Raw genomic sequence first — 14202 nt, forward strand, 5'->3', positions numbered from 1 at the left:
AGAATATTTAGCACTCCAGTTGCATTCCCTACCGTTTGAGCTATCAAAAGACAGACAGATCAACATATAGCAGTTTATATATACATTTAAAAATGCTGTGTTTTACTTTTCTAAACAACAAATCTGTGTTACACAAAATAAAAGTCCTAATCAATTCTTCTTTTTTTATTTTTTTACAAAAGATGAAAAGATGACGTCATCCAAATGACACGGACTTAACATGGAAAAGTCTACAGTTTTGCTGTTATCAAAACTTCAAACGGAATCCGGAAATTTCTGTACAGCTAGCAGGTTGAAGTAAGTTTTCTTTCTCTTTTTAATATATCCAATCTATACAACGATGTCAGTCAGATATGAGATACAAATGAAGGCCAGTTGTATTTAGTCTGCCAATTTTCTTTTGTTATTGCTATACCATGTTATTGGAAATACAACAGAATTCTAAACTTCTGTACAAGTTTTTCCAGAAATGGCTGAAGCAGTTTACAATCTCAAAATTACTTTATTTCATATATATTTTTACTTGCAATAATCCTTATCCCTGAGTGGCTTCCGGGCCTTGATAAGTGGTGACCACGTGTAAAAAAAAAAAAAAAAAGAAAAATGGCAGACACAGGTTACAATCTCAAAATTACTTTATTTCATATATATTTTTACTTGCAATAACCCTTATCCCTGAGTGGCTTCCGGGCCTTGATAAGTGGTGACCACCGTGTAAAAAAAAAAAAAAATGGCAGACACAGGTTACAATCTCCAAATTTCTTTATTTCATATATATTAAGAGCAGGGGGTATGTGTTATATAGTCACAGTACCAAAAGGTGTATATGTTGGATATCGGGGTACCAAAAAAAAAAAAAACGATGAAAGATCAACTACACAATACGATTCATCACTTGCATTGTTGATTTTTCATCCATCTTTAACGTTCGTAAATCCATTTCCTATCTATTTTTATGTGTCAACGGAAACTAAAAAAACTTGGTTCTAATTGCAGGTTGTACATAGAGGCGGCCGGATTCAGATGCATCCTTGCAGACCCCAATTTACTTCACATCAAAAATTTCAAAGACTTTCTTCGAGACAATGATGTCGGCACCGTTTTTGGCTTGCATGCCTATTACGCAGGCAAACTGCTCACAGGTAAATTTAATCATTGCACAAAATCACTCTGCTTAAAATAATGGTACATAATGGCCCTATGTCGGATAGCAAGTATATCAGCTAGTGTTAATCTTGACAAGGGTTGAACTAAGTGCAGGTCAAAGTGACACAAAGTTTAGGAACTAAACAGGTTCCCGTGGAATATGAACAAGAGGATAAGTCTAACGTAAATAAGTTCTTGATGAGCCGTTCCATATAAGTTATCAAATTTACCAAATTTTCATTACTAATGATTACTATATTGTCCAATTTCTAATGTACACTCTTTAACCCTTATCCTTGAGTGGCTTCTTGGCCTTGATAATGTGGTGATGCCTATTTAAAAAAAAAAAAGGTCAGACGGGGCTAAATAAGTAAAAGTAGACTATAAGTAGGGCTGTGACAACAGAATATTCTTTTCATTCTTCTGACTCTTGAGTATATATCGGACGCAGTACGACAAAGTCAATCAACCGAGAACCAAATCAGTCTATATAAAAACATATAAGATATTAATGGATATATACCCAAGAGTCAAAACGGTGAAAAGAATATGCTGTTGTCACAGCGCTAACTATAAGACAAATGATGAGGTTGATATTGAGGTTTCAGTCAGTTTGCCTATGCGACGTGCACAAGGCAGATCACCAATAATGCTCTAATCACTGAAAGGAAAACTTTGATAATTGCCAAGAGTGAAATGCTCTCATGAGAGCTCTGTTCATTGTGTCCACCCATTCATTTTTAATAAGATAAAACTCTCTTGCTTCTAGACAGGATTAAAAAAAAAAATAGTCGCCAACCTAATATCTCCCACACTATCAACTAAACTCCAATCTCTGTCCCATCACTGCCTGTTTTACAACTATTTCAATCACAAGTGCTCTGACGAACTTCAAGGATTAGTACCCCCTCGACGACAATACCAAGATCCTGGATATGACCTTAAACTATATCCAATGGTGAGGCCCCAGCTTGCGGGCTTTGGGGAGTGTGGAGCCACCCTTTAATTGCCATTGCTCCCAGGTCCACTCTGACCCAGAGTGATAGTAACTGTTAGGGTTCCAATTATGGGTTAAATAGAAACCGACTTGAAAAAAAACAAATATATTCTATTAAAAAACTTTTTCTTCAAAATCACTGGATTCGGCATTAAATAACCTGAAAAGTGTCGATATGCCGTAAAACAAAAACAACCAACCAACAACTAATGACAATACCCTCAACGAACCTAATTAACAGCAAAATCTCACCCCTACACTGTAGAGATCTCTAAATGCTGTAAATCCTTCTATTTGAATAGCTTTTTTCCTCGGACTGCTGCACTTTGGAATTCCCTCCCGGACTCCTGTTTCCCTGGCTGTACTAACATGCAGAAATGCAAGTATAATGTGAACAGACATCTTGCTACCCTTCTCCATTAATAGTATACCTGCAAATCTGGCCCCAAATAGTAGCCCCGCGTGACTAAGTGTTTGAGGTGAAACGTCAATAAAAAAAATGCCTTAATTCACAGCCTTCCCTCCGAACTACAACTTGGATGTCTTCAAGTCTAATGTTAACAAATTCCTAATGAACCGCCCCCCCTAATTAAACACTTCATAAAATCTCCTCACTAACGTGATGTACTTGCAATAACCCTTATCCCTGAGTGGCTTCTGGGCCTTGATAAGTGGTGATCACTGTGTAAAAAAAAAAAAAAAAAAAAAAAATGTCCAAAGAAAACTTGGAAACAATGATTAGGCAAGATTGCACAGTGTGAAAGTGAAAAGCAACGTTAAATAAATAGACATGAAAGAATGCTTCTTATAATATGGAATTTGATACTGAAGCAAGGGTTGTCTAATCACTTACCTGTGTCAATGTATGTATGCATTAATTTGAAAAACCTGCTGAGACATCTTCCAAAAATGAGATAATTTTTCTTACAGGAGACATTACTTTTTTTTTTTTTTTTTTTTTTTTTTTTTTAATTACATTTTCACCCCAAACAAGGCACATTGCCACTTTGGTGTAGGGGGCTACTATCAGGGGCAGCAACTACTGGGGCACTTAGTTGGGATTTGGGCAGCAAGATGCCGATAGTGAGGAAGGAAAGAAACGCATTAAAGTTGAAATTTATGGTGAAGCAAGGGTTGCCTAATCATTAACCAAGGCCATTTATGTATTATTTCAATTTTCTTAAAATTATCGTAGCCGTGATGGGAAGAGAAACTATTTCATATATGTTGCACGATACTTGTCGAGAGTATGTAAAATTGTTTCATATTGTATTTACATTACACATCCGAGGGTAGGTAAAATTATTTTAAATATATGTTGTACATTACTCGTCCTCACGAAGGTAAAATTATTTCATATACATGCGGAGGGTACAATTATTTCATACATGTGTAATACCCGTCCTAGGGTAGGTAAAATATTCTTTTGCTCGAAATAGCAAATGATACGTAGACATTAAAAATTCCTCTATTCTAAGAATAAAAAATCTTTTAAAACTTAACTTCAATTTTCTCGTTTTTACGGTCACGAGCAACGCCGGGTAGCCCTACAACATTATTATGAATAAATTTATCGTTATTTCGATGGCAGGTGCTCGTCTGAACTCCAATCTCTGGTCCCCCCCCTCGATAATCTTTCACGAAAAACACCCGTCTAGCTGAATCCACTGTGAAAAATTTCTCTCACTCTTTATCCGTGCCTGGATCAAAACGTAGATTCCATGAACAAAGCTTCTTTCTTAGAACTGCACGCCTGTGGAACTCTGTTCCGTCTGCCTGCTTCCCACCTGACTACAACTTGGATGTCTTCAAGTCCAATGTTAACAAATTCCGTTTTCAATCTCTACATTCATTTTTTTTGCAAAATCTTTGACAGTATGGGCTAAATTCAAATCGCCGCGGTTTTTTTGTTCCAGTTTAAAAAGCTACCGAGATATCAAAAGCTGTCGTGATATCAATGATGTGTTTGGCCCAGGAACCACCAACAAACGTGTGGTACAACGGTAGTTCAAGAAATTTTGCAAGGGTGACGAGAGCCTCGGAGATGGCCGCAGCGGGCCGACTGCGGTTGATAAGTAACAGGTGCATGAATTTAATTTTATCTACGTGGTTCCTCAAGATGTTTGGGGGTCAGGTCCCCATAAAAAGGGGAGTAGCAATTGTCTGATATAAGGGGTTTCTTCCGCATTGATCAAACCTCATTTTAAGTTTTAAGAATGAGTAACCCCACCGAGCATCCTGTTGACAAAAATGCACACACACACACACACACACTAACACACATTTTGTCTTTTATATATATACTAGTGGGGGTACCCAGCGTTGCCCGGGTGTTTGTAGGTGTGTGTAGGGGGGGGGGGTAAGTAATAACCCTGAAACGATGTTAAAAAAATCGGAAAAATCAAAAAAAAAAAAAAAAAACAGTGAGAAAAAAAAAAGGTAGTAAACTAAAGTAAAAAAAAATAAAAACGTTACCTGGGTGTTTAAAGATGTAAAAGAAAAAAATACATTGGTCGGGAGACGGGATTGAACTTGGAAGCCTTGACACGGAGGTGAAACAAATGCCAACCACTTAACCGTCTAGGCCAGGAGTAAGAGGAATTGATCAGAATGTTAAAATAAGGCTTATAAAGCGAGTGAAAGAAGTTTGATTGACAGATAGCCGCTAAATGAGGTCATCGCGGGAGCGTTATGAGATGACGTAGCAGTATTTTATTTAATGCTGGAAAACTTTTTGGGGTTTGTTTACTTTGTTTCAATGCAGGGCAGTTTTCGCTTCCCCAAGATGATGGTGGAGGGAAACCGGCTCCCCATTTAAAGGGGATTGTCCAGAAGATCAAAGCTGATTACTTGTGGACGTTCCCGGCGTGGTGCCAAGAACACCATGTTAGCTTTGAATTGTGAGAAGCCAAAATAGCAATAATTTTGTAAGTAAATCTAGACGCTACACGCTTTCCCAAATCGTAGATATTATTATCTAGGGGGTATATAAACAGTTGTAAGTGATAGTAACCCCCCCCCCACCCGGGAGCGTGTGCGAAAGAAGCCTTTGCGAGACATACACGAAATGGTCACATACATTTTGCCTTTTATATATATAGATAGACTAGCGGGGGTACCTGGCATTGCCCGGGTGTGTATGTAGGAGAGGGTGACCCTGTCTTAAAGTTAAAAAAAACACGATGTTAAAAAAATTGGAAAAACCAAAATAAAGCAAAACCGCAAACAAACGTAAAAAAAGAAAAAGAAAGAAAAAAGGTGTAAAAGAGGAAAAAAGTTTAGGTAGGAAGACGGGCTCGAACCCGAAACATCCCTAGGCCAAAGAGACATACAATTGAGAATGGATAAAATTTAACCTTTAAAAACACTTGCAGGTGGTTGAAACTAATGTCAGTGTTTTCTTGGTCAAAAATGACGTCATTGTCCTAGTAGCAGGAGGAGAGAAAATGAAGGAACGATTTTTTCGGCACCCCTCCTTGTAGAAAAGGGTCCAGTTTAGGGTGAAGAAATAATTTTTTGGGGCCAATTTTTCGATATTTGTCGTCCAAGGTGTCGAGCTTTAAAATGATATCGAACTTGTGAAAATTAGTTTTTGCGAGACATACAAACACACACACATTTTCGCTTTTATATATATAGACTAGCGGGGGGTACCCAGCGTTGCCCGAGTGTTTGGAGATGTGTTGTTGGGGGGAGGGGGTAGATCAAAACATGGCCGGGTATTTGGAGGTTAGGGTTAGGGTTATTTGGAGGTGTAAAAGAAAAAAAGTAAAAGTCGTTGTTAAGTCGTAGATATTATTTAGACGTAATATAAAAAGTTTTAACAATGAGCGACCCCCCCCCATGAGAAGGCCGACGAAAAAAGGGGAGAGAATTATTCAATTAAGGTTTATAAAGCGAAATATACAGGTGCGAGGAAGTGGTGTGATATTTTTGCAGTTTTCTCCCGCTTTTCGAAGACGCGGCGAGCTGGTAAAAGTCGGGCAAATTAAATAGACAGGCGATCCCCGTTGTTAAGTTAGACGTAATATAAAAAGTTTTAAGAATGAGAAGGCTGACGTAAAAAGCCTTTTGCGGACATACACAAAAAGTGAACATACATACACACACACATTTGACCTTTTATATATATAGATTATTTTTGGCTAATTATATTATTTTGTGTGAGAAATCATAGTTTCTTCATATTTGAAGTCAGAAATTTTTCTGTTGAACTCAGGAATATGCACAAAATTTCAAACAGGACCCTTTAATTAATCCACAGAGGTAACATGTTCTTGTTCTGTCGGCCATAACTGTCTTTCAACCTCCAAAAGAGTGTAACTTTTGTAAATTTTGCCAAGTGCCCTATCCACTGCACCACTGTCCACAAATTAATTTGTATTTCTACCCAAGGGTTCCGTTTACAAATTCTGGGACCCGTGGCGCAATGGATAGAGACGTTGAAGCTCTACGGTTCCAGGTGAGAATTGTCTGAAGATAGCGGTTTCAATCCTACCCAAAGCCGGCCAGAGGCTTACTTGGCCAAAACGTGGTGAGACAACGACAACTATGGAAGGCAGTAATTGCTGAGAATGCAGTTAGGAGATTCGGAGTTCCTATCCCGTCATGGTTACCACCTGACGAAGGCCAGAGGAATAGTTGGTCAAAAGGTTGTGAAACAACAACTATAAAATAAATTAATAAACTAAATTATATATAAACAATTTTCCTTTACAAAACAACCAAACCAAACATCAAGAATAAATATTTGAAAATATAAAAAATTTTAAGCATAAACATTTTTTACCAAAATGACTGCATTAAATAACTAGAAAAGGGTTGATATGCCATAAAAACAAAACAACCAAACCAAACATTATGAATAAATATTTGAAGATATAAAGAACTACTCTATCATTATTTTCATGACAAGTGCTCATCTGAGCTTCAATCTATGGTATCCCCTTGTCAAACTTTCACAAAAAAAAGAACATTCTTCTACCTCATCTGAGCTTCAATCTATGCTCCCTTCTGCCAAAAAAAAAAAACCACACGTCTAGCTACAACCACTATCAACAGTTTCCCTCACTCTCTATCTGTGCTTAACTCTAAACGCAGATTTCATGAACAAAGCTTCTTTCTTAGAACTGTCTGCCTGTAGAACTCTTTGCTTGAGCCCTATTTACTTTATGTGCTTATGTATAAAAGTCAAGTACGTCCAAGGATGGAATGCTGTTGCCATATCTGGGCGGGAGCTGCTAAAAACAGCCCATCCTGCCTTGACAGAGTACAAAATAGACTTTGTGGCTTAGTGGGGGATGCCCTTTTCTCTACCCTGCAACCTCTCTCCCACAGAAGAGACGTTGCAAGCCTATCCTTGTTTTATCGTTATTTCCATGGCAGGTGCTCGTCTGAACTCAAATCTCTGGTCCCCCCTCGCCAATCTTTCAAGAAAAACACCCGTCTAGCTGAAACCACTGTGAAAAATTTCCCCCACTCTATCTGTGCCTAAATCAAAACACGGATTCCATGAACAAAGCTTCTTTCTTAGAACTGCACGCCTGTGGAACTCTGTTCTGTCTGCCTGCTTCCCACCAGACTACAACTTGGATGTGTTCAAGTCCAACGTTAACAAATTCCTAATGAACCGCCCCCTTAAGTAAACACTTCATCAAATCTCCACACTAACGTAATGTACTTGCAATAACCCTTATCCCTGAGTGGCTTCCGGGCCTTGATAAGTGGTGATCACTGTGTAAAAAAAAATATATATATATATATATATATATATATATATATATATATATATATATTATAAGTTTCGTGGTTAAATTTTAAATTCTGAAAAAACAACATATAGAGACATATATTTTATTTAAGGATTTATTGCTTGAAAAAAGGAATATATAGGAGCAGTATGCTTTCGCTATATGGGAATAAATATTGAGCTTTTCCTTTTTGGCTAGGATCACCTTGAAAGTATTACTTCAAGTAATATCTATCAAGATTTTTCATCTGAATTTCTATCAGTGTCTTATCTCGCTTATATATATATATATATATATATATATATATATATATATTAAACAGTTTGATTAATGTCCAAGTAACCTACATCTACAATTTCAAGTGTTTAGACCTAAAATTGGTGGAGGAGTTTGGTAGAGTCTGCAAAGGTCAACCCTTTCAACTTTGACCTCTTGGCAGCCAAATTTTCGCTCAAAAACTGATTTAAAAGCTTGCTGCATGTCTGAATACCCTTTATGTATAAATTTCAAATGTTTAGACCCAAAATTTACTGAATAGTTTGCTAAAGACCGCAAAGGTAAAATCTGTTGAACTTTGACTCCTTGGTAGCAAAATTTTCGCCCTATGTCTGAATACACTTTATGTAAAGTTTCAAATGTTTAGATCAAAAATTGGCTGACAGGTCAAATTTTTTAAAACTTTGTCCCCACTTTTGACCCCTTAACATTTATTGTTTTGGGCTCAAATCAAGTTAAAAAAGTTTGATCCATGTCCAAGGAACCTACATCAAAAATTTCAAGTGTTTAGACCTAAAATTGGCAGAGGAGTTTGGTAGAGTTTTCAAAGGTCAAATCGCTGAACTTTGACCCCCTTGACAACCAAATTTCTAGCCGAAAACCGATTAAAACGATTTTCCTAAATCTCAATACCAATCATGTCAAATCACAAAACTGTAGACTGAAAATTGACAGAGTAGTTTGGTAGGGAAATGTACACACACACACACACACACACACACACACACACACACAATTTCACTTTTATAGATATATAGATTCTGCTGGGCTGCTTTCCAGCTGACTACAATATGGTCGTCTTCAAGTTCAATGTAAACAACTTTTGTCTTTGCAACAACTTTCTCTGTCTAACCCTCATTCAGTCTTTTTTAATTCCTACTCTTTTTTAATCTTATTCCCTCACTTTCATTTTATTCCGTCTCTGTCTCTTTCCCTATAATTCCTCCTTTCTTTTTCTTCATGTGTTATTCATTCATTCTCTACCCCCCACCCCCACACACGCACACGCTCTCTCCTGAAGCTACCAGATCAGGTTGTCTGAGGATACTGTGCAGATTCCCAAGTTCAGCAAGGTTGACAATTACAATGATGAATCTTTCATTTTATTCTCCCTCCCCCACTCTCTCTCTCTCTCTCTCTCTCTCTCTCTCTTTCCTTGTAATTACCCCCTCCACTCTCTCCTGAAGCTACCAGATCAGGTTGTCTGAAGATACTGTGCAGATTCCCAAGTTCGGCAAGGTTGACAGTTACAACGATGAGCCTTTTCCCCCTTTCTCTTTCTTCCTGTGTTATTCATTGATTCTCTATCCCCCACCCCCACCCCCACACACGCACACACACTCTCTCCTGGAGCTACTAGATCAGGTTGTCTGAAGATACTGTGCAGATTCCCAAGTTCGACAGAAAGATTTCCGAGTTCGACCGCATACACCCGAAAAAGGTCGACAGTTACAGCAATGAATCGGAAGAGTCTACGAAGACGAAAGATGTTTTACGTTAATTATTTTATCTTTTTTTATTCTAGATGTCCCGTCGGACATTAGCTACGTGATCATACTCGGGGGCACAGACATTAATGAATTTTATCGGGACAATGAAAAGATGAAAACCATGACACAGGCGATAAGAGATGCCAGGTAAGTTCACTGGTGTGTGCGGGTGTGTGTGTGTGTGTCAGGTGAGAGGGTAGGAACCTATCAATGCCCAATGTAAAATTTAAACTAAATCATAAAAAAACAAGTTTCAAAAGTCTATAACAGTTTTTATGGCTGTTTGAATTAGAATAATCCATTCTGGAATTTTCAGAGATGAAACCTTAGAATTTTGACGGACATTTATTTGAATAAAGCTCCCGTAAAAATCGATTGTTTTAAAACGTTGCTTTTTTTTTTTTTTTTTTTTTTTATATAAGTCATTCCAAACAAATATAGGGCATAATCTAGTCCACCACCTTACAACTGCTAAACTTCTGTCAGACCACCAATATGGATTTAGGCAAGCCCGTCCTATTGCAAATATTCTAACTGTAATCTCTGAACGTTTATACCAAGCACTGGATAAGGCAGGGGAAGAGAGGGCAGTAGCCCTAGATATATCTAAGGCTTTTGACAGGGTTTCGCACAATGGTCTTCTCATGAAAATAAAATCCTATGGGATTACTGGACGAATACTTCGCATAATTAGATCTTTCTTAAATGAGAGAATTCAGGTTGTCCTCGATGGGTGTACGTCCAAAAAATTTGATATAAATGCAGGTGCACCTCAGGGATCGATCCTTGGATCTTTATTATTTCTGATATTCAGAAATGACTTACCTGATAAAATTGTCTCAGAGATGGGTATATTTGCTGACGACACCACACTCTATAGCAGGCACATGGGGAAAACTAATGAACACATATCTTAGGTAACGGCCGAAACCCTAGAGGAAGATCTTCAGTCTTTAGTGGAATGGGGTCATAAATGGATGATAACGTTCAACGCTGCCAAGCAAAGTTCGTTTCCTTTAATAATTACATGAAACCTTACCAACAACCAATAGCTATGGCTAGAGATTTTTTACCTGAGAGTTGAAATAGATACATTGAGATTATTGCTAAGGCTGCTGCAAAGTAGGTGGGCTCTCTCTATCGTGCTAGAAAGTTACTTATGCCTGAAAGGATCCTGTACCTCTACAAAGCCACTATTCGCCCATGGTATGGAGTACTGCTGCTACATTTGGGCTGGTGCATCTGCTGCTTGTCTTTCGCTCCTGGACAGGGTCCAAAAGAGAGTTGCCAACCTAATAGGTCCCGAACTGTCATGTAAACTTCAGCCCCTGTACCACCGACGAAATGTTGCATCCCTCTGCCTGTTTTACAAATATTTTAATGGTGGATGCTCTGACGAACTACAAGCACTTGTACCTCCTTGACGAAAATACCTCCGACAAACAGTAAAGTCCCACCCCTATACAGTTGAGCTCCCTAGATGTAAGAAAGCCTTTTACTCTAATAGCTTCTTCCCCAGAGCTGCAGGAGTTTGGAATTCTCTTCCGGTTTCCTGCTTCCTCAACTGTACTGACATGCAGAAGTTCAAGTGTAATGCGAACAGACATCTTGCTGCTAAACTCCCTACATAGTACCCCTGTAGTAGTAGTAGCCCCTACATCAAAGTGGCAATATGCCTTGTTTGGGGTGAAAATGTCATTAAAAAAAAATCACGTTGACGCAACATTGAACCTGGTTATTACTAAAATGGGTGACCAATTTGGGAAGTCCAGATGCTGTGTGTAGGAGGATGTCAACATCTCCCTACAAGAGTTGCAAAAACCTTACGTCGTCATCTCCCCTAATAGGGATATACATGCGACTGGGGACCACTTTTGAATTTTATATTCCCATGGAATTTCCTTCTTCGGAGGAAGCCGGTTAAAGCTGAATAGGATTAGTGCTGTTTCACACATGCCCACACGCACATTCCAAACAAGGCAAGCAACCACTACTGCCAAGAGAAGAGTCTGTCAGGCGTATATATGCAGTATAATGATGAGGATTGAGGATGCTCTGATCCCCATCTGGCATCAATTGAAATGGATGGCTCTCGTCTAGGAGAAGCCCCATGTTTTGACAAGCTTCTGGGCTTGACCTTCGCTCCTGATCTGAAGGCATTAAAAAATGAAAATATCGAAAAAAGTTTAAATTGTATGTATCCGTTATGGAACAAAGTTCTCAGGAAAAAAAATTTCACTTAATTTCATCAAGTATTTTTTTTTTTACAGTGGAAAAAGACGTTTTTATGAGAGCACGTTGAAGGTGGACATCTTGGATTTAAAAAAGAAATTTGTTTGAATTGTAAAAATGACAAAGGGAGATAACTCAATGTAAAGCGCCGACATTCCCTCCCCATCTTTAATATTAGCTTTTCTTCCTAAAAATCAAACCTTTTGCTCGGTATCATAACAAATTGTTTTTTCGCTGTAAAACAAAAAAACAAAAAATACTTGATGAAATTAAGTGAAATTTTTTTTTTGGAGAACTTCGTCCCATAACGGTGATACATACAATTTAAACTTTTTTTTCAATATTATCATTTTTTAATGTCTTGACTAAACTGTACAAGTACCAAATTTTTTTTAAAGTTTGCATTCGTTTGGATATGACTACACAAACACAAGGGTCAGAGACCTAATGAATATAGTCTGATGAAATCTATGATCAAAACATAATTGCAAAAAAAGAAAGAAAAAATAGTAATAATAAAAATAAAATGTTTAAACAGTTTTTCATCTCAAATTTTTATTTTTCCATTTTTACTTCTTTTTCACAAATTTACAAGATTCTAAATCAGGATTTGTACAGATTTTCAATGTCCAATTTTCAAGACTTTCCAAAGTTTTTCAAGGCTTTCTCCAGACAAAATTCAAGTTTTATAAACAACTAGCGAGGGGTACCCGGCGTTGCCCGGGTGTTTGGAGGTGTGTGTGGTTTTGGGTAAATGAAAACTTCGGGGGGGGGGAGTTCAAATAAAAAAATGTTTTGGTAGGTAAGTATGAGGATTGAACCCGAACCGTTGAGGCAAAGTTGTAAATTAAAGTGTGAAAAAAAAAAGTGCAACAGTTTTAACCATTGGGCGACCGCGAGATGCTAACTGAAACACGTTTGAATTTATTTAATTACTTGGATTTGGCAGGTGCCCGTTTTAATGACTTAATGAGGTCAACTTTTGACTGCGGGGTAGCATTTCATTTAGTGCGGGAATGCTTTTTTTTTCCCCCCCTCAAGACGTTGGGGGTAGGGGGAAACATTATAGGAAAAGGCCTAACCTACATGCGGCGAGCGAAAACTGTTGAATATTTATCTTCCCAAAGTCGAGCAAATTAAATAGACAGGCGAGCTCCGTTGTTAACTGTGAGATATTACGATTTACATGTGATATAAAAAGTTTTAAAAAGTTGTTAGGCGACCGACTGCTTCTCTGAAAAAAGCCTTTTTTGGACATACAAAAAAAGCGAACATACATTTTCGCTTTTATATATATAGATTTGTAACTTAAATGCAGTGACCATAGCTACGTCGCTAGGACTTTTACTGAGCTGTACCTAACTGACTGTATTTTACTATGAATGCCGATGCACGATACACTAAAAGTTTGAGATTTGTTTTATAATCCACAGCAATTCGAAAAAAAAAAAAATGATAAAAAATTACACATCACAAAATAAAAAATTAAAAAAAAAACTTTTACATACAGAGTTATATACGAGGTGCCTCCAATAAGTTAGACTTTTTTTTTCACATTTTTTTTTATCTGCCCTTGTTCAAGAAAATTGTGTAGGGATTATCTCCCTTTGTACTTTTTTTTTCTTCCAATGTAAATAAAAGAGAACGTTTCGTTCGGATTTTACTCTAAACTAACAATCCATGTTTCTGGTTATTTTTTACTATGGAGTATAAAGATTGAAGCAAGCGCGGTATGTACAAGTGTCTAACCGTTTGATTATTTCTCTTCACAACTCCCAATTAAAGAAGACCCTACAAATGTGGCTATCTAACTGAAAGTAACCTCTTATATTCCGGTGGCAGTATACCTTGTCTTGTTTTATTGATAGTAGTACACACATGAAACGTTTGTTAAAAATACCCATTTAGCTACAACAAACATCAATTTCCCTTACTCTCCATCTGTGCCTAAAACTAAACAAATTCCACAAGCAAAGTTTCTTTATTAGAACTGTCCGTCTGTAGAAATAAGATACCACGGAGCTGCTTCCCGGTTGACTATAACTTGGTCCTATTCAAGTCCTATGTAAATAAGTTTTTGTTTCTTAAATATACAACAAATAAATGTTTCCATAGCCAATAAGTTACTTTGCCTACCCGCACCATTTTTGGTGTTTTTTAAATGTTTCTTATTTCATCTCAAATATTAACTTTCTTTATGGCTTTTAAATTTCCAGCCAAGATGGCTGCCATCTTTTCCGTTTTTTTTTTTTTGCCCGGCCAACCTCATGTTCAGTTATCACAATTTTTTTTTGGGGGGGGGGTGGATTTG

At 37.5% G+C, this 14202-nt stretch overlaps 1 protein-coding gene across 4 annotated transcripts in view; it reads left to right on the top strand.

The window, feature by feature from the left end:
• LOC145270403 (glycosyltransferase 1 domain-containing protein 1-like) overlaps positions 1–14202 on the top strand; it is a 118967-nt gene that overhangs the window by 57000 nt on the left and 47765 nt on the right. For all 4 annotated transcript variants that reach the window (XM_080126046.1, XM_080126049.1, XM_080126047.1 and 1 more), the window contains exons 2-4: positions 183–297; positions 997–1142; positions 9695–9806. In XM_080126046.1, the coding sequence (XP_079982172.1) occupies positions 221–297; positions 997–1142; positions 9695–9806 (335 nt within the window). In that variant the 5' untranslated portion in view covers positions 183–220. The remainder of the gene's footprint in view (positions 1–182; positions 298–996; positions 1143–9694; positions 9807–14202) is intronic.

This window comes from Euprymna scolopes, chromosome 46 (assembly GCF_053919585.1).
Source record: "Euprymna scolopes isolate OS-2025 chromosome 46, ASM5391958v1, whole genome shotgun sequence".
NCBI classification, from domain to species: domain Eukaryota; kingdom Metazoa; phylum Mollusca; class Cephalopoda; order Sepiida; family Sepiolidae; genus Euprymna; species Euprymna scolopes.